Raw genomic sequence first — 23,991 nt, forward strand, 5'->3', positions numbered from 1 at the left:
ATAGGTCAGTTTGAAAATAAAATATACATCAGTATGTTCCTTTTGGGGACAAATACTATAGCAGTCCCTCAGAAGTCAACAAAATCTTTGGTCACTGGGACCATACAAATGACCTTGCAGGACAAAGTCAGAGCCAGAGCCTGCGTGGCTTTGCCCTGGTGTGGTCTCTTTCCTTCCACATGTGTGTCCCCATTATTCAACTAACCATCTGACAAGGCACATGAGCTTCATTTTAGACACTGTGTTAGAAACTTAAACAATTTGCATCACTCATATTTATTTAACTCAGTATGCATAATATAGCTTTTGTATTTCTGATAATTCCTGAAACATCCTGACAATGCCTTAGTTACCATTTATTAGTTTAATCACAGTATAACAGTGGACAATATTTATTACCTCTTACATACAAACTCCTCAAACATCCACTTAATTTAGTTTTTACCTTCTTGTGCTTGTAATTCAACATACCCATTTTCACCTACCCTTATTTTCTGATCTCCTTATCTTATGCTCCGTCTTTTGTCCTCCCTTTCCCTGATCACTTGGCATTTGGGTTTGATTCAATTTTATTCTGATAATGTAAATGTTTGTTTTAATCCTATTATAATAGTTTCCTTGGGCTGCCATAAAAATTACTATAAACTGGGTGGCTTAGAAAAACAGAAATTTACTCTGTCACAGTCCTGGAGACCAGAAATTTTAAACCAAAGTGTTGGCAGGATTGGTTTCTACTAAAGGCTCTGAAGTAGAATCCATTCTATGTATTTTTTTTTTTTTTTATAGTTTCCAGGTGACCACTGGGAATCTCTGGCATCCCGTGGCTTATAGAGACGTGATTCCAATCTCTGCCTTGTCTTCACATTACCTTCTCCTCTGTGTGTCCTGTCCTTTTCTTGTATCTTATAAAGATACTTGTCATTGCGTTCACAGCCCACCCTAATGCATTTAGAGGCCACTTGAATGTGAGATGATCTCATCTGGAGATCCTTAGCTTATATCTACAAAGACCCATTTTACAAATAAGATCATATTCAGAGGTTCTAGGTAGACGTGTCTTTTGGAACCATTCAAACCCATTACAATCTCATAGTATCAATTTAAAATTTCTCCATCCTTATTTTGTTTGTTTATAACTTATTATTTATCAGTTGTCTATAAGTTAGCATGGTAAGAGGACTTATATTATTAGGGTAGACAGGCAGTCAGTAGATGGGGGTTAGAAGGGAACCATTACCTTAATACAATCAAGTGTTTTAAATGGATCGTAACATTCCTGCAGTAAAATGCACTGTCTTCCTAAGAGAACGCACTTCTAGCCAATGAGAGTTTCCAAGACTTATGTCTGAAACTTCCTTCATATAAAATATTTGATACACAATGAGAACCTAATAATTCTGATATTTAATAATTTTGTGATTAATAGAATACAGTGTTTTTCAAACACCTATTACATACATTAGATTAATGTCTCCAGTGATTCTGTGAAGCAATAGCTCCAAAAGAAGTGTCATGAGAGGCTTCCTTTGTCAAACAGATACCCCACAAGTGCTGCTTGTATGACACAGGAAAGGGACAGTTTCCCTAGTTTACTTCATCATGCAATACTGGCTCATAGTGTTTAAAGCCCATTTGATGAGCCTTAAAAGAGTTGGTATATGTCAAGTACCTAGAACAATGTCTGGCACGTGGGTAGTGCTGTATGCTTTAGCTCTTCCTGTGCCCGCTACTCCTGCCACCACTTCCAATATTGCTGTCCAATGTGAAATGCTACCTTAGCCTCATTTGACATGTTTTAATGCATTTATAAAGCCCTTCTCCTTGGGACTTGGATTTCTTACTGCCACTACCTGGGCTTCAGCTATATTCTCCCAGTATCCACTCCCTTCTATGGGCTAAAGGAGCTACAACAAATGGCGGACATTCTAAAATTCTTTTTCCTCAGCGTGTCTATGATGTCCACAGAATTTACTGTTCTTGGGAAACTGATCAACTATAGTTGCACATCTTCGTTATCAGGTCATGCTGGACTTCTTTTTTTTATTTACTTACTTTGAGAGCTTTACTAGCTACTATAAGGCATCTTTATCCCAAACCTGATAGCTTTAAAAATTAGTAGCCAGTGCCCAGGGTCCCTCCAGAAATATAGCTTGCAGATAGAAATTCTACAGATTCAGATAACCTCATTGAAAGCCATCTTGTTTAATGTTTAAAAGCTCAAAAAGTAGTCCTTATGTTTTAATATTTTTCATCTTTTATACTGTCCCTCCCCATAGACCTTATATTCTAAATTAAAAACTAGTCTCAATGTACGTGCTGTCCCCTGACTAGAGTACCCTCCCATGGCAGCTCTGATCAAAGCCTGTAGTCTTTCTCATCTCTTTTTCCTGAAAAACAAGCAGCAGCTTATCTAAATTGAGAAGAATCCCTTCTTTTCCTTCCTAAAATTTGGATGAGGCTCCCAGCTTTGAGGTACAATGCTGAGAGCTCTCTTTTCTTGATACCCCACCGATCCCATTCCAAATCTGCATAAGGTAGCAGGTCTTAATTCTGTAACTCTCTTCTTTCCCAATAGCGTGAGAAATTAAGTACGGAAGTGACCAGGTTTTCCTTTCATTCGTTCCTTTCTGCGTTCAGTATTTATGAGCATCTATTTGTACCACGTACTGTATCACATATATCCCTTAAGTGTGACATAAAATTTAGCTTAATGTCTGAACGATAGATGGGGGTGCAGAGGGGTACTTGGTATCGAGGCTCCTTAGACTTAACAGCCATATTAGCCCTGGTCAAGGTTTTTTCAAACAAGTACTTTTTTTAAAAAAATTTTTTTAATGTTTATTTACTTTTGAGAGAGAGCGAGAGAGAGCAAGCTGGGGAGGGTCAGAGAGAGAGAGAGAGACACGGAATCCAAAGTAGGTTCCGGGCTCTGAGCTGTCAGCACAGAGCCTGATGTGGGGCTCAAACTCACAGAACCGCAGGATCATGACCTGAGCCGAACTCAGATGCTCAACTGACTGAGCTCCCAGGCACCCCCAAATAAGTACCTTTTATGACATTCCTGAGAGATCATCCTCAGGCTTTGCTTGAACTCTCAGTTGTTGGTGGCCAAATCTGTTACCATCCTGGCCAGCCTGCTATGGATGCACTCAAATTTGTCAAAATTGAGCATAAAACCTCCTATATTAACTGACTTGCTGGTTCAGATTTTTCTCTATTCAAGGCTGCCTTTCTATTTAAAGTTCAGTCTTCTCTGTTAATTTCCCTCTTCCCTTTCTCCTTCCTTCTCGTAGGATACACTTCTATTTGGATGAATCCAAGAACTTTCCTCATCTCTTCTCACCAGTAACCCCGCCATAGATCCCCACATTCATTCATTCAACAGATCTTTATTGGGAGCTTACTGCAGGGAGGGCCTTGTTCAAATTGCTGGGGATACACGGGAGTGAAAAAAACAGACAAACGTCTCTGCCTTTGTGGAACTTACACACTAGTGGGGAAGGCAGATAATAGGTAAAAATAAATTATATAGTACATTAGAAGTTGGTCAGTGCCCTGGAAAAATAATATACAGGGCGATGGTACTCAGGAGTGCTAGAGATGGTTTACTATTTTAACTGGGGAATGGGAGGAAGATGAGGAAGATAAGAAGGGGCTCATTTTTCCTCCTTTTGGTAGCTTAGCAGAAAGCTGGCTCAACAGTTCTGAGTTTTCTCAACATTAGAAGAGGTTGACACCAGCCACTTGTTCCAGAAGCTCCCCTAACGGGGCCATTCACATGACCAGTGTCTTAGTCTGTTCAGTCTGCTATAACAAAATAACATAGACCGAATGGCTGGTGAGCAACAGAAATGTATTGCTCACAGCTCTGGAATCTGGGAAGTCCAAGATCAAGGTGCCAGCAGATTCAGTATCTGCTGAGAGCCTGTTTCCTGGTTCATAGAAGACACCACATATCTTCACATGGTGGAAGGGGGCGAGGGAACTCTGTGGGATCTCTTTAATAAGAGCATTAATCTCATTCATTAGGGTTCTATCCTCATGACCTAAGCACCTCCCAAAAGCCCCACTTCCTAATACCAGCATATGAGTTTGGAGAAAGGGGGAGCACAAACATTCAGTCCATAACAGGGAATTTCTGTTATTATAAGGTTGCATAAATACTCTATCAGTCTGTAGAGCAGGCTGCTGGAAGCTTTGACCATGGTGTGTGCAGACCATCCGTGCCCAACCTAAGCAATAGGACAACGGGAATTTGAGGTGCATTCTACCTACTTCTCTGCCTACATGTCATCCCCCCTGGTCAATAAAGCCTGTTTTCTCTCTGTGCCACAAAGCACTAGTGATGTATGTCCATGACTCTTTTATGGGGCATCAAAGTAATCCTCATTGTGAAGGTAACACTTGGGTAAAGACAAAAGTGAGAGGGAATAGCCAATGCAAAGAAAGCATATATGACATGACGTGTGCAATGTGGCCAGAGCAGAAGGACAGGTAAGGGAAGCCAGACCATGTGCTGCTTTTCAGGACTTTAGCTTTTAGCCTGGAGGAAATGAGAGGCTGCTGGTGGATCTAAGCAAAGGAGAGACATGATTTGAACCTTAAGTATTCATAGGATTATTTTGGCTTCTGTGTTGACAAAAGACCATGGAGATGTGCGGGACAAGGTAGAAGCCTCCCTAGACCAGTGAGGAGGCTCATGCGGCTCCTCAGCTAAGAGATGGTAGCAACTTGAACCAACGTGTAGCCACATAGGTGATACATTTTGAAGGTGATCCAACAGGATATTTGCACTGGATGTGAAATTGAATAGCAAGAGAAGACACAAGGACAACTAAGCTCTTGACCTGAGCAAGTGGAAGACTGGAGGTTTTTTTTGTTTTTGTTTTTGTTTTTGTTTTTAAGGAGAGGCCCAGATGAAGCCTAAAGTGTAGTCCTAGCATTCTCAATCCAAAATGAATGGTTTCCCTATCTCTGTATCATTTCTGTATGTGTCTGTCTTTTCACCAATCTGTAAGCTCTTTTGAAGTCACATGCTCTTATTGTTGTATCTCCAATAGCACCTTAGCACAATACTCATCACTAGTTGCTTAATAAACGTCTACCAATTTTTTTTAATTTTTTAATGATTATTTTTAAGAGAGAGAGAGACAGAGCATGAGTTGGGGAAGGGCAGAGAGAGAGAGGGAGACACGCAATCTGAAGCAGGCTCCAGGCTCTGAGCTGCCAGCACAGAGCCCAGTGCAGGGCTCGAACTCATGAACCACGAGATCGTAACCTGAGCCGAAGTCAGACACTTAACCAACTGAGCCACCCATGTGCCCCTCTACCAATTATTTTTAAAGAGTAAGGAGTTAGAGTTAAGTTCATGTTTTGATAAACTAGATGTCTATAAATAATCTGAAATTCCTAGAAATGTCAAATGGTCTAATTTTCTGTAACAACAGGAAAGGCCTTATACTCATCTTTTTCTTGATACTGGCTTTCTATGCTTACACTGTGCAGTGTTGAGTACAGACTTATTTTTTTTTCCAGGATTTCTAGACCTAAGTTTTCCTTGTTATAATTTTGGATTTCAGGTTAAGGGAGATTGGTCTATTTGCCAGATGTCAGCATTCAATGAAATGAAACCAATCTAAATTATTTAGTTTTTTTTCAGTGACAATATATAAAATGTACAGTAAACATTATAAACATTGGCAGGGGAGCAAGTCTTTGACACTATGTCTAAGGCATGGCTAAGTTCTAAAATAAAACCAGGTTAAGGACCACAAATTTAAATTAAACATTCATTAAATTCTCAGCATGTTCTCTGCTGCTAGGCCATCTGTAGACAGCCTTGGTAAAAAGAATCTACTGGATCACTTGTCACAGTGTCCCACATAGGAACATGGTTCTCCTCCAGGCCACTGCTGCGCAGCAAACTCCCAGAGATCACTCTATTGATGGTAGCACCATTGCTGATCTCTTTACTGACAGCTTCTTTTTACATAAGTGAATGTGAACACTTGTGGTTGTTACAACTTAAAGCTGAGTGTTAGGCAATGTCTGTCTCAGAAAATAATTAGCAAACGCTTAGGCTCATATTCAGTTACACATGTAATACATGATTAAGTGGTAGTTCAAAAATACTTTGTGATTTGATAACCAGTATCTTAAGGAAGAGTGTTGACTGAGCTTGGCCTCCACGGGGTATACATTTCAAATATTATTAAAAGTTGAGTAGATTTTCATTTGCTCATGAACATGAATGGCGTAATCAAGGAGAGCTAAAACTTCAAAGCAACGTTTCACTAGCCTTGCCACAAAAGTATAGGCATCAAATATCAATTCTCTAGCACTTTTTATTCTACACTAAACACTCTGTTCTTCTTTTCTTGACTGATACACTTCTGTGTTCGGTGGTTCTGTCTTGTCAGTCAAGTCTCAGAACTGAATAATATTCACTAATGATTTATAGCTTCTATTCTCAGTTTATTAACAGGTAACTTCTGTTTCAGTTAGAGAATGTTTGTACTTTAGGTTTTGTTTAACTTGGAAAAGTTGATAAATAATATTTGACTGCATCCTTAGTAGTTCCTAATGAGGAATATTAAGTCACTAAAGTATGAGCCATTCACTTCATAATGCCCCATCAATGTTAACCCAACTGAGCACCAGGTATCGTGTGAAAAATAGCCAGAGAGACCAGCCTGAATGTGTTGATCTCTCTGAGTAAACTTCTCCTTTGTTTGTGCTAATAAGGAGCTCAAAGTGTTTGAGAAAGGAGGGAAGTTAGGTCCTTAATTAAAGCTTGCAGTTTGCGAATGACTACTCAATGATAACGTTCTCAACATAGACTTAACATTGTCTCAGAGGATACAGATATGAATAAAAAGAGTTGTTTCTCTCAAGAAGCTTCCCAAAATGATGTGATGTACTAGCAGATAGGCTATCTATAATACTAGGTGGTGAAGTGAGTATGAGCCCAGAAAGTGAAAGGAATGGGAGATAATCATTCCCCCAACATCGTCATTTGAATACACTGTTACTCGGCTGTTTCTAGTTCCATTCCAGGATATGCACCTGCCAATAATTCTTCAATTAGCGGCATCTTGGTATGAGAGAAGGAGTTTGATGAAGAAAACATGTATTTCTATATGTGTTTTGAAATAGGTGGATATGTTCTCGGTAAGGATGTAAATATGTTTTGCAGGTTAAGCCATTCTGCAAAAAAAAATTTTTATCAAATACTTTATTCTGACATCATTTACATCTATATTTAAACCCATACTTTCCAAGGGAAACATGTTGTTTTATACTCTTGTCTCTGTAGATGCAAGACATTCAGATGCTATTTTGGCAGCTTTTGAGAATTAAGGACCCAAAGGCAGTGAAAATTAATGTATAGGAAGAATGGCAACAGTAAGTCATGCTACGATGTATAGAAAACTAGAAAGCATCCCTACCAATTTTTAAAATATTTGGCTGAAAGCTATACACTGGGTGGTAGGAGAAACTTATTAACCTTTTACCCCTAAGAGGATTCCTCAGGCATACAGTATGCTTAATGCCAAGAGATGTACAGTATTTAATAGCTGTTCAGCATCTCAGAAAAAATTAGTTATTGTAAGAATATCATCAATAGATTATGGTTCTCAGAGATCCTGGGGAATAAAACCTGAAAATATTTCACATTCTTTTCTTTGTGTTGTGCTGGCTTTTGTTGGAGGTCTTTTTGAGCAGTTAAGTGTGCAGAAGATGAGCTAAATGAATAGGAGGAGGAGACATAAGGAGCTTGCAAAATTAAATATCCTGCTGAGACACTTGTCCATTCAGCAGCTTCAGTGCTTAGCACTGGGCCCGATCCTGTGGAGAAGCAGAAGCAGTGTAAGAGTTAGCCTCTGCTCTCCAGAATCAACAACTTTTTGGAGATAGAACACAGGAGCACATGCAATAATTAAACAGTAGAGCCAGGGATATAAGTGCCTAGAGATGACTAGAAAGAATAGGGAAGAAGACAAGTGTTGTTGGGATTGGTCATGGAAGACTCCTGGAAAGGGCCTGAGCAGAGCCTTGGAGACAAGGAGGTTAAGGTTAGCAGAGGCAAGATGGAGGAGAAACATTCGAGAAAGAAACCGATACTGAGGGCCTTGGTGTGCATGCCCACCAGCTGGTCTAGGGGTAAAGAATTTATATGAGAAAATGATGGAATATTTGGTTAGAAAGGCAGGAAACAGCCAGACTATAAGTAGCCATGGAATTCAGGGCAAGAGTTTGGATTTCCTAATCTGGGAAAAGGAATGATGAATCTTTGTCTATTGTGAGTAGCTGAGAGGCAGTATTTCATATGGAATGGAAAAAAATGTTGAAAGCAAAAAGACCAACTGGGAGGCAGTTGTCTTAGTTTAGAAATGGCGTAAGTACCTGGGTTGGAATGATAGAGCTGAGAATTTGGTGAAGGAATAACTTCATATTTCGGAGGAAGAAGAGAGTGAACAGGAAGAGGCAAAAAGCATACTGACTTTGCAAGGGTAGTTTGCAAAGAACACAAGAGTCATTGAAAAAAAAATGTGGAGGGTTGAGCTAGGTTATGGGGATGGGGATCATGACTTTGGTTTCAGGCAGGTTGCATCGGAGATAGTGGTTTTCCTTCATGGCAGTGTCATGAAAATATCTGAAATCACAGACTGGAATTCAGATGAGGAGCCAAGGCATATCTTAGAATCTGTTTGTTCCCTTCACTGGGGAAAAAAATTAGTTCCCAGTGAAGCCAGTAGAGGAGCCAAGGCCTAACCCTGGGGGAATAGCTACCATTCAGCTAAGATTATAATATTTTAGATAAGATTGAGGAAGATTCCAACTGTAGCTATTTGACATGAGTGCCAGTGCTTATAAGGCTTTTAGGGTTAGATAAGAGACAAGGTAGCACACTGAAAGTGTGTATCTGAAACAGATTCAAGTTCACTTTGCATAGTGAGGCATTATCCGTATCACTTCAGGAATGTTAGATATTTTTAAATTAGAGACAGGTTATCTGATCTAATGTATCTACCTGTTGAGATTATTTAAATTTCATTTAATTGTGTTTTCATTGATTTCTTATATCTTCCTTCTAGAGCTAACTTATCTCTTGTTATAGTTCAGACTGCTGACTTAAATTATCTTCATTAGAAATTTTGGAGAAATGCAGTCTTCTTTTATTACTTTATGGATAAATAGTCCCAGAGAGATAGTGAAGGATGGACATTTAGAAAGCAGTCCAAGGAGAAAATTCTAGTACCTGCCAGAAGGAATCTGTAGAATGGGGGTTCTAATTTAAGTTCTCACAAACATGGGATAGGAATCTTGCAGATTGTCAAGATACAGTTAGATGTGAGCCATTTTTCTCATTAGAGATGGCATCCCCTCTTGTCTCTAATAGTGTGTATAACATCTCAAGGAAATTAAACCAGTTATGTTGCATGGCAATAAATGAATTGAGCATATTGTAAAATTAGTTGTAATGGCATGTATCACTGAGTTTTAAAACAAAAATAATGTAATGTGGGAGATGTAATGGATTAGAAGAGAGCCTTGATTATCAACAAGGATATACTTCAGGGTAGGTTAAAAGTAAATATGTAAGGACATTCATGAGGAAAGTGTCTTATATGAGGGATCCATAGTCCATGGTTGCAAGAGCAACTGAATCTCCTCCAATTCCCACGGCCAGTCTACTTAAATAGGATCTGAGGATCCCCTTAATGAGTTACGACTGTTCCCAGGTATCAAAGAAGCCCTTCCTGACAAGAGTATTAACTTTGGGAGAATTCTGTGGCTATCAAATCAGTCAATGGTCTGAAAGAGACAATCTGTATTGCAAGGTTATATGGACGCATTGCAGTTTGTTTAGCCCACTTTCACCTCCTCCTCAGTTATAGAAACTTTTGTTACAGTTTAGATTAGGTCCAGGTACAAGTAACAGAAATCCGAGAAAACACTGGCTTAAACAGGATAGACATTTACTTCTCATTCTCATAAAAACCTAGAAGTGGCCAGACCAAGGCTGGGGGAAAGGGCAGGTCACCTCTTCCATAAAATCTTCAGAACTCCAGCTTCCCTGAAGCTCATGAGCTACTGTCCTTAAAGCGAGGCCTTTCTTCTCACGGACCCAGATGGTAGCTTGTAAATTCCGTACAGCAGGGTAGGATGAACAACCAAAAAGAAAGGTGAATTCATGTGCCAGGGAAGGTACCACAGGCCACCTTCCAACACCCTTGCTTATTATATCGTAGTGGCAAGAACTTAGTCATATAGTTGCATAGACCTGCATAAAGACAGAGAAGTGAAGTCTTCCTTTTGGGCAAACTTGGCCTGGCCAGATAACCTATTGCAGGGATGAAGGGGGAGAATAAATATTGGAAGAAAATTTATAACCATGCCTTTCTTTTCCTTTGCAATGGCACCATGATATTAACAGGTAGAGTTTTATAACTGCTTATGGAGGTACCTAAAGCAGAGTGCTAGATGCAGAGCAATACAGCAGTTATGAGCCTGGACCCCAAAGTCATACTGCCTAGGTTTGAATCTAGGTTGTTCTAAAAATATCAAAGGAAAGTGGTATTAGTACCTTCCTCTTTGAATTGTTGTGATGGCTAAATTAAATATTGAGTGTAAAACATTGAGCAGGACATTTAACACTTCAGAACCATTTGATGATTATTAGCTTTTATTATTAAAAGTAAAGTAAAAAGCTTCTGAGGGTAGTTTTTGCATAGAACTTTTCCATACATTCCCAAAATTTCCGGATGTATTTACTTGTCCAGGTATGGTAAGATTTGAAGCGATTTACATTTTTGTGGTAATAAATTAGCATGTGCATGCTTGGTTAGGGGTTGGGGATGGTTTCTAACAAATTGTATGAGTGTTTCCTTGACTTTCCTATGGGCTCTGCATGTTTCCTTGACCCTACTCTATAGGCTCTTACTTGTTTATATCAGTTTTGATGTGAAGCATATTTTACATTAAGAATTTACAGTCTCCTCTTTTCCACTGGTGTAGCAAAGTGGGAATTGTGTATCACATCAAAAGAAGGCCATCCTCGGATGGGAGGGGTTCAAAGATGGCACCATGGTAGAGTGGGTATGCTGTGTTCACCGCTAAAGGGATAGCTCTAAATTTCAGAACTAGTGTCAATCAAAATGTAAAAATCTGGCTTGTCCTTCATTTAGAAATGGTGATAGGAGAGAAGTGGGTGAAAGTGAAGCTTAATACTCCAAATTTGATGTGACCATTTTCTTAGGATTATAGACAACGAAATAGCTGTGTTGAGATTTTTTGCCATTACCTAAATGCTCTTTTGCTTCTCTCTTTTTCTTTCTTTCTCTAAGCCCCTTCTTTGTTCTGTGGGTTTTCTTTTGTAACTCCTCCAGACTACAGCTTTGTTCCCCCTTCTTCTACTCCTTTCTGGTCAGGTACTGCTTTACTGCTTTTATATGTCTTTTCAACTTGCTTCTGTTTGCAAATAAAATACTTTGACTTCTATGTGTAGCTTCTCATGTAGATGCATCTTCTCACAAATAGTCCCTAGAGTCCCATTCCCACCATGCAGTTTCCTCTTCTCTGTCATAGTCACCGTCTGTCATGACATTTCACTCTCCTGGTTTTGTGTGTGTGCTCGTGTTATGTATTTCCGTTAGACATTTTTTGTTTTGTCTTTTGGGGAGAGGTTGGAAAGGGTTGAGGGCTGAAAGCATAAAGCGGGAGATGAAGCACTCTATAAAATCATTAGTTTTCTTGAGGATCAGAAATTTTAGCTGAGAAAAGCCAATGCTTACTTATTCCCATTAAGAAAATAAATAGAACCCAATCCCAACTTTGTCTCCAAATATAAAAGTAAAACATATTTCATGTTGCTTGGAAGGATGACTGTGCCCATCAGTTTGTGTGTGGGCATTCTGGTCTTGATTTCAGTCATTAGTCTGAGAATTTAATGGCTGTTGATGTGACATGTAGGGGAGTACATTATGGCTAGGTCAAGTATGTTTTCTTACAGATTTTTAAAAATTAACCTGTAAGTCCCAATGGAATCATAACATTTAGTACTAGAAAGACCTTGGAAGTCATCTAGCATAGAGTTTTCATTTTATAGGTAAGAAAAGTGTGGCCTCAAGGGTTAAAAGACCTGCGCAAGGTCACACAGTTAAGGTGATGATTGGTTTTTCTGTCACAGGGGTGTCTTTATGTGCGCCAACTCTAAGAGTAGCGACCCGGTAATGGGACGGTTTTCAGTAAGAAAACTATTAAAGTGGTTTGTGTCTGAACAGTAAAATAAAATGACCCATTTTTACTCCCTTTACAGTTCTGAAATCTACAGCATTGCTATTCGTTTATCTTATGATGGACACCTGGAGACTAAAAAAAAACCCTGTCATTGCAGAGCCCTGAATAATAGGCTAGAGATCCCTGTCTCCACGTGGGCAAGCTCTTCCAGGGTAATGCAGGTCATAACCGCAGCTGCCTGGGCACCAGGAACTGTTAAAAATACAGATGGATGGCATTTCCCATTTGTTTTTCTTACACTTGTGTTCCTCTCCCATTTAAGGTTTATAAAGTCCTACCGTTCCCAGGTGAGTGATTCTCAGAATCACTGCACGTATAATTGAAAACACTTTATAACCCCAATGAGCAACAGGTAGAGAAGTTAATATGAAATGTGTTATAAAACACTAGAGAAGAAAAAATGTACAGCTTGAATAGAGTTTTTCTTTCGGGGCAGGGTGGGTTAGGACAAGGAGTAAGTTAGCACTTCATTCCTTCAGTAAAGGTTTTCTATACCTACAGTATTTGTTTGAAAGAAAGAGGATAAATTGATGGTGTTTATGCATTCTTTCGGTGAAACCTGACTGAAGCTTCTTCACATAGTGAAACTCTATATGAAGCAACAATTGAGTTTGTCCCCAAGAAGTTTTAACCAAAAAGGGCTGGTTGGGGAAGGAAGAGCCTTTTAACTAGAAGTAATGACAATGACATGGATTCAATAGGAGAATTTCAGAGCAAAGCATTTGGTTGTTTTAAGTCTTAGTTGGAGAGATTATGAGATAAAAATGTAAACCTTTGACCTTAGAGGTTCTAGTTAGAAATAGATCATTGTGCCATCTGTAGGGAATGCATGCTGGTAATTTTAGGTTCTTTTCTTTTTTTTAACAAAAGCTAGTCCCTGTTTTGGGGTTCTGATGAAGAATGAAACAGAACAGCGGTTCTTTAAACTGCCTGAAATGAACTTGACCACACCAGACTGAATTGAAACAGCAACTCTGCTGCTTTCAAGGTCCTCCACCATTATCACTAGTCTGTAGTGAAATCATGGCTGTGCATTTGGATTGCATCTATAACATTCATCTGATTAGGTTCTGGTGGTCGTGGGACCACAGATCACTGCTGACTCACCATCATTTCTTTCCAGTGCTAAGTCCAAAAGTGCTGGGCATCGCCGTTGCTCGGTATGACTTCTGTGCCAGAGACATGCGAGAATTGTCCTTGCTGAAAGGAGACGTGGTGAAGATTTACACGAAGATGAGTGCAAATGGCTGGTGGAGAGGAGAAGTAAATGGCAGGGTGAGCTGTCCCTCTCGATGTGCTTGCGCGGGTGAAGGAAGGGGACTGGGCTGCTGTGGGCACCCGCCGTGGGGCTGGGGAGAAGCCTTCACCCCACAGAGCCAAGGCTCTGGAGAGTGGTGGTGTTCCTCACTGAAAATAGACACTCAAGAAAAAGATGTTGAATGAACATGATTGTGGCATAAATAAAGTTCACCTAGGCAGGTTTGATGGCTTCCTATTTGGAAAAGGATTGAGGAACATTTCCATTCTTTTTAGTCCATAAGCCTCGGAGCATAAATTTTATGTGGAACATAGAATATTTATAAGAGCTGCTGATCTAAATTGGAAAGAATGGAGACATAGTACCCCTTTGTATCCTGTTCTATAGCAGAAATAGGGAGCGTTAAATAGTATAGCCCCTTAGTACACTTAATTTACATATTTGTCTGTGTGCTAGCACATTAGAACACTCTTTAGGCTTCTTTTATTCCTCTGTCTCCATCACTCATTCTGTCGGTCTTCTAGGGCAGTTAAATCAATCTCCTTTACCTACAGTGGCCATAAAACCCCAGTTTAATCGGGGTGTTATAAAAACTAAATGCTCTATTTGTAGAGCCCTTTGAAATGCCAGATGTGAAGTCATGTTGCTATGTTGGTTGCCTTTCTTTTTTAGGTGGGCTGGTTTCCATCCACGTATGTGGAAGAGGATGAATAAATTCCACTCCAGCGTTACACCCTGCACCAGAACTTTCAGAGAAGGGATAAACAGAAGCCTGCACAGCATTGTGAATTAACTGAAGTGTTTAAAAAGCCACATTTCTGGCTATTCAACATCCTCCCTCCTTTTCCCCTCCTAAGTCTTAATGCTGGGATTTCTAAAGATGCTGGTACTGACAGATTAATGGCTTGCCTAGAGCTGTGCAAGAAACAGCCTGCCAGTCTGTCATTGTCGGGGACTAGGGCACAGCCAAAAGCTTTTTTTTTTTTTCCCCAAAAGAGCCCTGCAAACACATTGGTTCGTATTTCTTTTTACCATGTGTGGTCAGGCACCATGAATGCCAGCTATCAGTAAATGGTGGACACACATTTACTTTCTTCTCATGTGCCATTCACCAGAATCTTTGATGGTACAAAGAAGCAGAAGTTTAATTTTGCTTTTCCCAGCATGAGGAAAAATCAGAGTCTCGCTTTTTGGGCAGCTTCCGGGAAAGGTCCAGCACTCCTTGTCTTAAATTGCTTCACAAGGTGACTCATCACCTGGCAGACACTTTTACCCCCAGATGTTACTCATGATAAAACAGAGGAGGCAAATGCTCAGGTTTGCTTCATAAGTGATATATCCCAGAGGCGTTTTAATTATTCATTGATGTTCTGATTATATTTGCAAACTTCTTCATATAAAAAAAAGTACATAAAAGAGTGTCTTCATATTAAATTTTCACAGCCTTCATGATTTCATAGAGTTATTTTGGAAATGTGTAATTCACTCTATGAAATAATCTTGGCTGGGTATGTTCTGGGTAATTTCAAGTAACCTGGGAAAGGTGGCATTGTTTACAGAAACAGATCAAGGGCTATAACTGATTGTAAGTCATTTTATGGAAGCAACATCTATTAACATAAGCTCCCCCCCCCCCCCCAAAAAAAAGGACATATTTGTTGAATCTCACATTTTCCTGGAGTATTTACAGTAGCACAGACAACTTTGGTGAGGATTTTGAAAGGGAAGCCCAGCTGGGTCCTATATGCATTTCTGGGACAGGAGGGTCACTAAGACTTTTCTAGTCTTATTCACTGTGGGCTCCCAGCCTTTTACTAGGATCTTCCCACCTGCAGCCCCCTTGGGAGTGTCCGTTAACTGGTGGGAAGATCTGTTTTGCAGTGCATTTATTTGACCAAGCCTTTACTTTTTATGTGAGGAGGTTAAATATGTTCTTCCTGGGACATACAGAGTCCTTAGTCAAGACAGTCAGGTTAAGACACTAACTTGGCCCTTTGCTGATGAAATATTTTCTCCGTAGCAGAAGTCTTGTTCTGACAAGATTCAGAGTGTTTCATGTTTGAAGACAACCAAACAAAACATGAGAAGCATTAATTTAATAGAGCCAAACTAGGGACATTCAGTTCTGAAATTCTGGATCATCTCTGAAATGAGGTAGGTAGGTGTGGCCTGCCCTTTCCCCAACCCACTTTAATGTCAGAACTTAATGTTCAGTAGGACATATCCCCCTTCAGAGACCCTCGTGAGCTAGGACTTCTCAAAAGATAGATTCAGGACCTTTACCTCAGAATTATGTAAACTGTGATTGTGTTTTAGAAAAATTATTTGCTAAAACCAGTTAAGTTTTTGTATATGTGTAAATGATCACAAAAATGAATTTTATAAAATGTTCTGTACAGTAAAGTTATACCCTCAAGGTGTACTCTCAGAATGGATTCTTTCCTATGAAGTCTTACCTGCGATCCTGTGTCTCGGGAATGTTTTGTCTGTTACTGTCAGCCAAATGTTACGGAGAAAGTCACTTCACACAAATTGAAATACTCCTATGTATAGTACTGTAGCCTATATTGTTTCTTTTATTGTTATTTTAGCCAAGAGACTCCCTCCCTTACAAATGGTGTTTGGTTTTCCTGTTGCATTTCATAGACCTGGGGGTTTCCTAGCAGAGGACATTAGAGCCCCTTTTCATGACATTGCCAATTACATCTTTGTCTGTGTTTAATACTTTGTATTGGAAATTTTAAATGCTGCGGATTTGTGTAGATTTCTAATACCAAAGACAGAAGTAAACGTTTCTTCCATATGCTTTGTCTTGCCTGTATGCAGCCATTGTGTAATATGGTGAATTAGAGTGGTATTTCACTTTGTAATATTTTGTAAATATGTCAATAAAATAGTTACTACTTGCATTACATTGATTTCTTGAGAGTTGAAGAGTCTATTGAACAATTCCATAATTCAACATCTACCTCATAATCAACAAGGGAATGGAAGCCCTAATTTTGATCAGATTTATGAAATCTGAAAGTTATGAACCTACAAGATATACTCAAGTAGTGGCAAATAATATCTACTGCTGTGTTCACTATGTGCCACACACTGTTCTAAATGCTTTGTGTGGACTAACAACTCCAGAAGGTGGAACCCCATATTATCTCCATTTTTCATATGAAGAAACTGAGGCATCATGAGAGGTGGCAACTTGACCCAGATCATACAGCTGGTAAGTGTCAGGACTGAGGTTCCAACATAGGTAGTCCAGCCTCAAAGCCTGAATAGCCACTACTACTCTTAGAAACATTTGCCTGTTTTTGCCTTGTAAAAGAAAACCTCCAACACATATTCCCTAGAGAGACTATGTCAGAGATTGACTTTTGTTTTTTTTCTGTCTTGATTCAAACTTTGCACAGAAAATAGCAAACTGCTAAACCAGAAAGGCACGGAGGCAAGTTTCCTTTGGCAGAGAAGGCCTGAGGATTGTCCTCAGTGGTGGGGGCAGGCTGGCTTAGGAGAGGGTGGGAGCCTGTTCTAAGGGCCAGGAAAGGCTTGTTCCAGGAGTACACAGTAGTATGTGCCTGACATCACCAGCACAGCTGTGCTCAGAAATACAAAATCCCCCGATTTCCTTGTAGTACAGTGCGTTATCCAGCTCTCATGCTCTTTACTCAGAGTCTTTGGTGTCTGGTTTTTCTCTTCGACATATTAACATTTCGTGTCTCTTAGACCTTCCATCAAATTGTCACCATCCTCACCACCATTGAGAATTCATTCCCCCATTGTTTATTCGTTGACATGGGAACATATGCTTTATAACATTCCTGTATTTTGTCTTCCATCAAGTAGTTGAGTTAAATATGTGGATAATTAGAATTAGTCTCTTGGTGCTTGCTCTATTTGACAGCAGTATAGAAGAGTGGTAGGAGCTTGGCCCCACACATCAGACTGCATATGGGTGCACATCCCATCCCGGCCACACAGGGCCTCAGCCAATCAGTATAACAATGGTACCTGTTTCACAGGATGGTTGTGAGACTCAACTGAGGTTATATCTATAAAGTGAAAGAATGCCTGACCTGTCCTGAACCATTTTTGTCATCATTATCATCACTGTTGTCATGGATTTGCTGGCAGATTTGGGTAGTTGCCATATTAATCTTTGAATTCCTTTAACATAATTCAGGCTCATTTATTGGATTAGGGAGCATAACTCTGCAGATTCTAAATTAGTCTCTCCAGGAAGGAAATTCAGCCATTTGATATCCTAGGAAGAGTAGGAGTTTTAGCATCCATCAGATCTGGGTTCAAACCCCAGCTCTTCCATTGACTCTTCTGAAATCAATTGTCCATAATGAATAAATATGAAGGATAAACCATAACATGTGAAAAGGATGCCAGCAAAGAGCCTGGCACATGGTGAGTACTCAAGAATTCTCCTTCCCTTTATGAACTGTAAAGTACTCAGCTTTTATTTTGAATATTGGAGCTAATGCTTTGTTTCATAGGCATGGTTTAATTTTGAGCTTATTCAAATTATAGATGGAATAAAAGGTGTTAAGGAAGATTAATATGCAAACCCACAAACAATCTCAGAAGTTGAGTTTAATAGCTCCACATTATTTTCACTAGGAAAATGGAATTTTCACCCAGCTCATAATCATTTAGAGTCAGTCCATTAGTCACTTCATTTCTCACTGAAACTAGTTTTCTGGGATTGGGTGGACTCTGATGAGAAATGTTATGTACTCACCTCTGGCAGACTTTGGAAGGTACCTTATTGTAACTAATGGACAAATCCTAGAAAGAAGATCAAAAAGGAATCCTGTCTCTAGTTAGATGCCATCAATCAGGATTAAGGAAACAGCGACACAAGACCTACACAAAATTTAAAGCATTCTAGACTCTGGCTCTGTCAGAGAGTTCCAGAGTTTCTAGGCACAATGCAACTGTGGTAGGGTCCCATCCCTATGGAAAAAAAAAAAAAAAAAAAAAAAAAAAAAACGCTTTAAGGCAACCTGGTTATGTGCATACATGACATCCCTCAAGACCTTGTAACATGAGTCCACTTAATCAGACTGCATGTTTGTATATTACCATATATGGGAGACAAAGAAGTAAAACAATACAAAAAACTACACAACGTGGCATTCGGGGCTCAGTTCTTTGGGTACAAATCCCAATTGAGCAGTGACTGCATGAATAAAGTTGCTTCCTGGAAAGAAAAGCTTCCGTGTCACGACTCTGTGTGAGAATCCTGCACAAATATAGTAACTCAGATGTTGAGAGGCCTCAGTGAAGAAAGAGAATGTACACAAAAGTCTCATCCTGTGCTTTATTTTTAATTTTTTAATGTTTATTTTTGACAGACCAAGCACAAGTGGGGAGAGAGGCAGAGAGAAGGAGACACAGAATCCGAAGCAGGCTCCAGGCTCTGAGCTGTCAGCACAGAGCCCCGACACAAGGCTCAAAACTCACGAGCTGTGAGATCATGACCTGAGCCGAAGTCGGATGTTTAACCAACTGAGGCACCCCGATGCCCTGTGCTTTACTAGACACCAGGGTCCGTGTTGAATCCTAAGCTGGGGGAGGGTGAACTCCAGAATGGCTGATGTGTCCAACCTATCATCTGCTGGTAGAGCCTTATCCCCTTTTCCCAGCTGAAAGCACACAAGGTCTTCATCTCTGATAGGGAGGAGGTTAACTGGTTGAGTTCTCTTCCATTTTAGCTTCCAGTTTCGTGAAGTTCTATTTTTCTTCATGGTTCAGAATAAAGAAATTAAAAGGCTTCATCAAAATGTGGAGGTTTTATAATATACCAGCCTTAACCTTGAAAGTCAAATGTCTGTCTGGTGGCAGTAACAAGTAATTGCATAATCATTTCCTGGCTGTAAGTGGCACGAAGGCAGCTTGGCGGGTCTGCCTTAGTCACACTGGTGACAGGGAATACTGTGGAGTGGATTCTTGTGTGGGGACTTGTGGGCACCAACTTTAGCTTCTGTGGCTGAACCACTAAGTATGCTTTGAACTTTGACTCCTAACAGTTGAGTTCTCTGTGGATGGTTACAACTGAACTTCAGAAACTGCAGCCGCTCGCGCTAACACTGGAGATTGGCCAGTTCTTGGCTGGTGACATGACACAACCTCTCTCAGAATTAATTGCTTGGGCATGCGTGCTTCTGGACTCACCCCAGCACCTCCGCCATAGCAGCAGTACATTTGAGTTATGACTGCTCTGTGCCCACAGGTGGTGGGCATGCAGATGGTCTACATTTAGTATGGATTATCCTCCTGCCAATAACAAAAAGTAAACATAAACATCCCTACATTTACAGTCTATGGCTCATGAAGTCATTTCACAGACTTCAGCTCATCAAATTTAGAGTAGCATCTGAAAGGCAGGTAGGCCCGCCTTATTCTCTTTCCATTTTAGAGATGAAGAAACTGAGGCTTGGTAGGATGATCTGGCCCTCCCAAGGCCAGACTAATGGAAACCCACAGATTGAAACTCTTGGCCAAGTTAAGACTCAACCCCAAGTGTCCTGGCTGCAAGTCAAATAAACACTCTTTATTCAAATACGATACAGCAATGCATGAGAGCTGATTTTTCAAAATTATTTCTACAATTCCTAGGGCCTTTCCTCTGAGAATCATTCAGGTAGCTGCTGAGATCCAAGGTTAGGTGGAAACATGGCTGGATCACAGCCCGTGCATCTTCTGCTGTCAGCGTGTACTGATGCAATTGAAATGTGTCAGTCTGTCTGATCAGAGAATACTTTTGAATTTTCTAGTGATTTGAACGTCTCTCAGGAAAGGGTTTTTTGCTTTGTTTTCAATGATAATTTAAGATCTGTCTTCTCATTTGGATATTCTCTTTTTTTGTACTTTTAGGCACAGGTAGAATACCAGATGTTTGGTATATATGATCTAATTTATCTAATTTAATCCTTTTAAGAATTCATCAAAGACTGATCACGAAAACTCTAGTCCTGGATGAGTGAATCTTCTACAGTAGGGCTAGATGTTAAGACTATTTGGCCTACTTTATTGTTGTATTTGACTTTTTGTCTAAGAAGCAACATGGACTAATGGTTAAGGCCTCATGAGGACTTAGAAACCAGACTGTCTGGCTCTACCACTTACTAGCTGGATGAGGTTGGGCAAGTTGCTTACACTGCTTGTTTCTCTATAGTTAAGAATGAGGTGATGATAGAACCTTATTTCAAAGGGTTTTTATGAGGGTAAATGAAATAATATGTATAAACAAGAGAGTTTTAAATTTGCATCTTGGCCACCATTTTTAATTAAAATTTTAAGGTTATAAATACAAAAATAAATGTTACAGATGTTAAAAGTTAACTCAGACATGAAAAACAAAACCTCTTTTGTATGTATATTGGCCTTTGGAAGAAGCATCTTGAGTTAATTTCTCACATTAGTAATGCTTTAAGAATGATGTTTTAGGGGGCGCCTGGGTGGCGCAGTCGGTTAAGCGTCCGACTTCAGCCAGGTCACGATCTCGCGGTCCGTGAGTTCGAGCCCCGCGTCAGGCTCTGGGCTGATGGCTCGGAGCCTGGAGCCTGTTTCCGATTCTGTGTCTCCCTCTCTCTCTGCCCCTCCCCCGTTCATGCTCTGTCTCTCTCTGTCCCAAAAATAAAATAAAAAACGTTGAAAAAAAAAATTAAAAAAAAAAAAAAAAAGAATGATGTTTTAGGAGCACAAATCGAACATGGTGCATGGTATATTAGTTATCTACTGCTATGTAACCAATTACTCCAACACTTAGCAGCTAAGGACAACAAACCTTTATTTTCCCATGTTTTCTGTGGGTCAAAAATTGGAGTAGCTCATTGGTTATTCTGGCTCAGGATCTCCCATGAGGCTTTGATCTAGGGGTCAGCTACAGTCATCTCAGTTTCCACTGGGGGAGAGTCTGCTTCCAAGCTCACTTATGGGGGCCTCTCCACATGGCTGCTTCACAACATAGCAGCTGGCTTCTCACAGAATGAGCCAGCCAAGATGAGAGACTGGGAGCACTCTAGGTGAAAACTAGCCTCTTTATAACTTAATCTCAGAAGTGACAGCCCATCACTTTTGTTCCATTCTGCTCTTCAGAAGTAAATTACTAAATCCAGCTCACACTCAAGGGGAGGAGATTGTAAAGGCATAAATACCAGGATGAAGGGATCACTGGGGGCTATCCTAGTGGCTGCTTACCACAGATGGGTAAATTGAAAGATTATTTAAGCCAAGTATGTGGTCTGTCTAAAGTGCCTGGGTTAGTTTGGAGAAAATTAGTTGACTAAAATTTAGTTCTTTGAAGAAAAACAATGTCCCAATGATTCCTTAAACCAACATTTACTGCATTCCAGGCTCTGCAGAGAATACAGGAGCACATAAGAGAGGGGAGTCTCCTTGGGGAGGTCATTTCTTTATCTTTTCTTATTTAGGGAATGCCCTTCCAAGGCTCAAAGTGTCGAGAGAGGGAAAGAGAGAGGAGGCGGGGGCAGGGGTTGCGGCGGGTTGGGGGGAAGGAGAGTTTTCAGATGCATAAGAAGTGGGCTCAATCTCACAGAAACAGAAAAATGGAAGCAGCAACTAGATATTCCTTGGAAAAAGCTGTTGAAAATTTAAAATTATAAAATCCCCAGATATCTGGAAGTCATTCATTCATTCATTCAACAAGTATGTACTGAGCTCCTTCATGTACTTCACCATTCTAGGCTTTGAGGATACAACAATGAACCTGACACAATTCCTACACTTGAAGAGCCGACATCCTTGCAGATGGTGACAAAGCAATAGAGATGTAAAAATAGGTACTGATGGGTGTTACCAAGGGGGGAACAAAACAAAATAAGTGAAGAGAGCATTATTTTATCTAGTAGGGTGGTCAAGGAAATGATTTTTGAGCAAAAACCAAACTTAAGTGAGAGGAAGAAATATGTGAATATATGAGTGCTTAGTGGTGGGAGAACATCAGCAAGGTGCAAGAGTGGTTGGAGAGAGTTACAAGGCAGAGAGTGACAGGAGATGATGTCAGAGAGGGAGATCAGGCCAGTCTTGTAGGTGCAGTAAAGAGGAAGGTTTTAAGTAGGGGAATGACGTGATCCTATTTCCATCTCAGAAATCTTACACTCAATGCTATGGACCGAGGTAGAGCTGAGCCTGTGACATCAACGCTGTTTGCCATTTTTCTCCAAGTAACTCCTATATTAGCTTGCTAGGGCTGTCGCAACAAATACCACAGACTACTGGGCTCAAACAACAAAAATTCATTGTTTTCTAGTTCTGGAGGCCAGAAGTCAAAGATCAAGGTACGAGCAGGCCAGACTCCCTCAGAAGGCATTAGGGAAGAATCTGAGCTTCTGGTAGTTTTGTGGCAGATAACTCTAATATTCACATGTGTGTGTGTCTGAACTCCCCTTTTTTATAAAGATACCAGTCATATTGGGTTAGGGTCCCACCCTTCTCTAATATGACTTCATCTTGATTAATTACATCTGCAATGGTCCCATTTCCAAGTAGGGTCACATTTTGAGGTGCTGAGGGTTAAGACTACAATATATGAATGGGGAGGGGGACTCAATCCGTAATGGTTATAATTTTTTTATATACTCAGATTATTGGAGAGCTTTCTAGAAAATATAAAAGCTTCAGCAGAGGTTAGTAGAAGAGGGTATAGCACGGGAGGAAGAAAGTGTACCAAAGAGAGGCAGATGCCACACCACTTGATAGAATGTTCCTTTCCTGCTCAGGAAGGATAGACTTTGGCAGAAATTGAAGTAGTTGCCAATGGAAACAATACCACTTTTACCCATGTATTTTCCTGCTTATCAGCCTTCAGCCCTGAGTTATCCCCCCACCCCTTTTTTTTCCTCACCTTCCGTGTCAAGATCACACATCTTCTCACCAGGAGAGGAAGACTCCTAAGCACTTTTGTGTGATGAGCTCATTAGGAACAAGCAACCTATTTAAATGAATTAATGAAACACTCCCTGAATTCTGTGCAAATTAAACCTGCATCATATGAAGAAGGGAGGAAAAGTCTGCTGTGGTTTTGTAGAAAGGTGGGAAATGCCCTCAGTGTTTATTACACTTAATGATGAGATATTGTTGCCTGGGTGGTTTGAAGGAGAAAATTTACATTAATGCTATGTGATGAAATGAATCTACACTAGTGTAAAAGAAATTGTTTTCTTTACCTTAATCCAGTCTGTCTGGTCTACTTGTATTACTTGATTTATTTTTCATTTTCCTTAAAATATCTGACACAATCCCATTTTTTAAGGTCTTGCCTCAAAGATGACTTTGTGTAGATATCCAAGAGGGGCATGAAGGAAAGAGGGGAGCGATAAACCCTAAATTAACCACCCTGGAATGATGCCTCAGCCGTATCATCAGTTCAAAGCCGCTGAGCAGAAAGACTCAAACAA

General features: G+C 40.1%; 1 protein-coding gene across 2 annotated transcripts in view; it reads left to right on the forward strand.

The window, feature by feature from the left end:
• VAV3 (vav guanine nucleotide exchange factor 3) overlaps positions 1 to 15,195 on the forward strand; it is a 362,968-nt gene extending 347,773 nt beyond the window's left edge. For both annotated transcript variants that reach the window (XM_060625198.3, XM_060625200.3), the window contains 2 exons: positions 13,427 to 13,578; positions 14,234 to 15,195. In XM_060625198.3, coding sequence (XP_060481181.1) covers positions 13,427 to 13,578; positions 14,234 to 14,275 — 194 coding nt within the window. In that variant the 3' untranslated portion in view covers positions 14,276 to 15,195. The remainder of the gene's footprint in view (positions 1 to 13,426; positions 13,579 to 14,233) is intronic.
• Positions 15,196 to 23,991: the final 8,796 nt, after the last annotated feature.

The sequence above is a fragment of the Panthera onca genome, chromosome C1 (assembly GCF_046562875.1).
Source record: "Panthera onca isolate mPanOnc1 chromosome C1, mPanOnc1 haplotype 2, whole genome shotgun sequence".
Taxonomy (NCBI): domain Eukaryota; kingdom Metazoa; phylum Chordata; class Mammalia; order Carnivora; family Felidae; genus Panthera; species Panthera onca.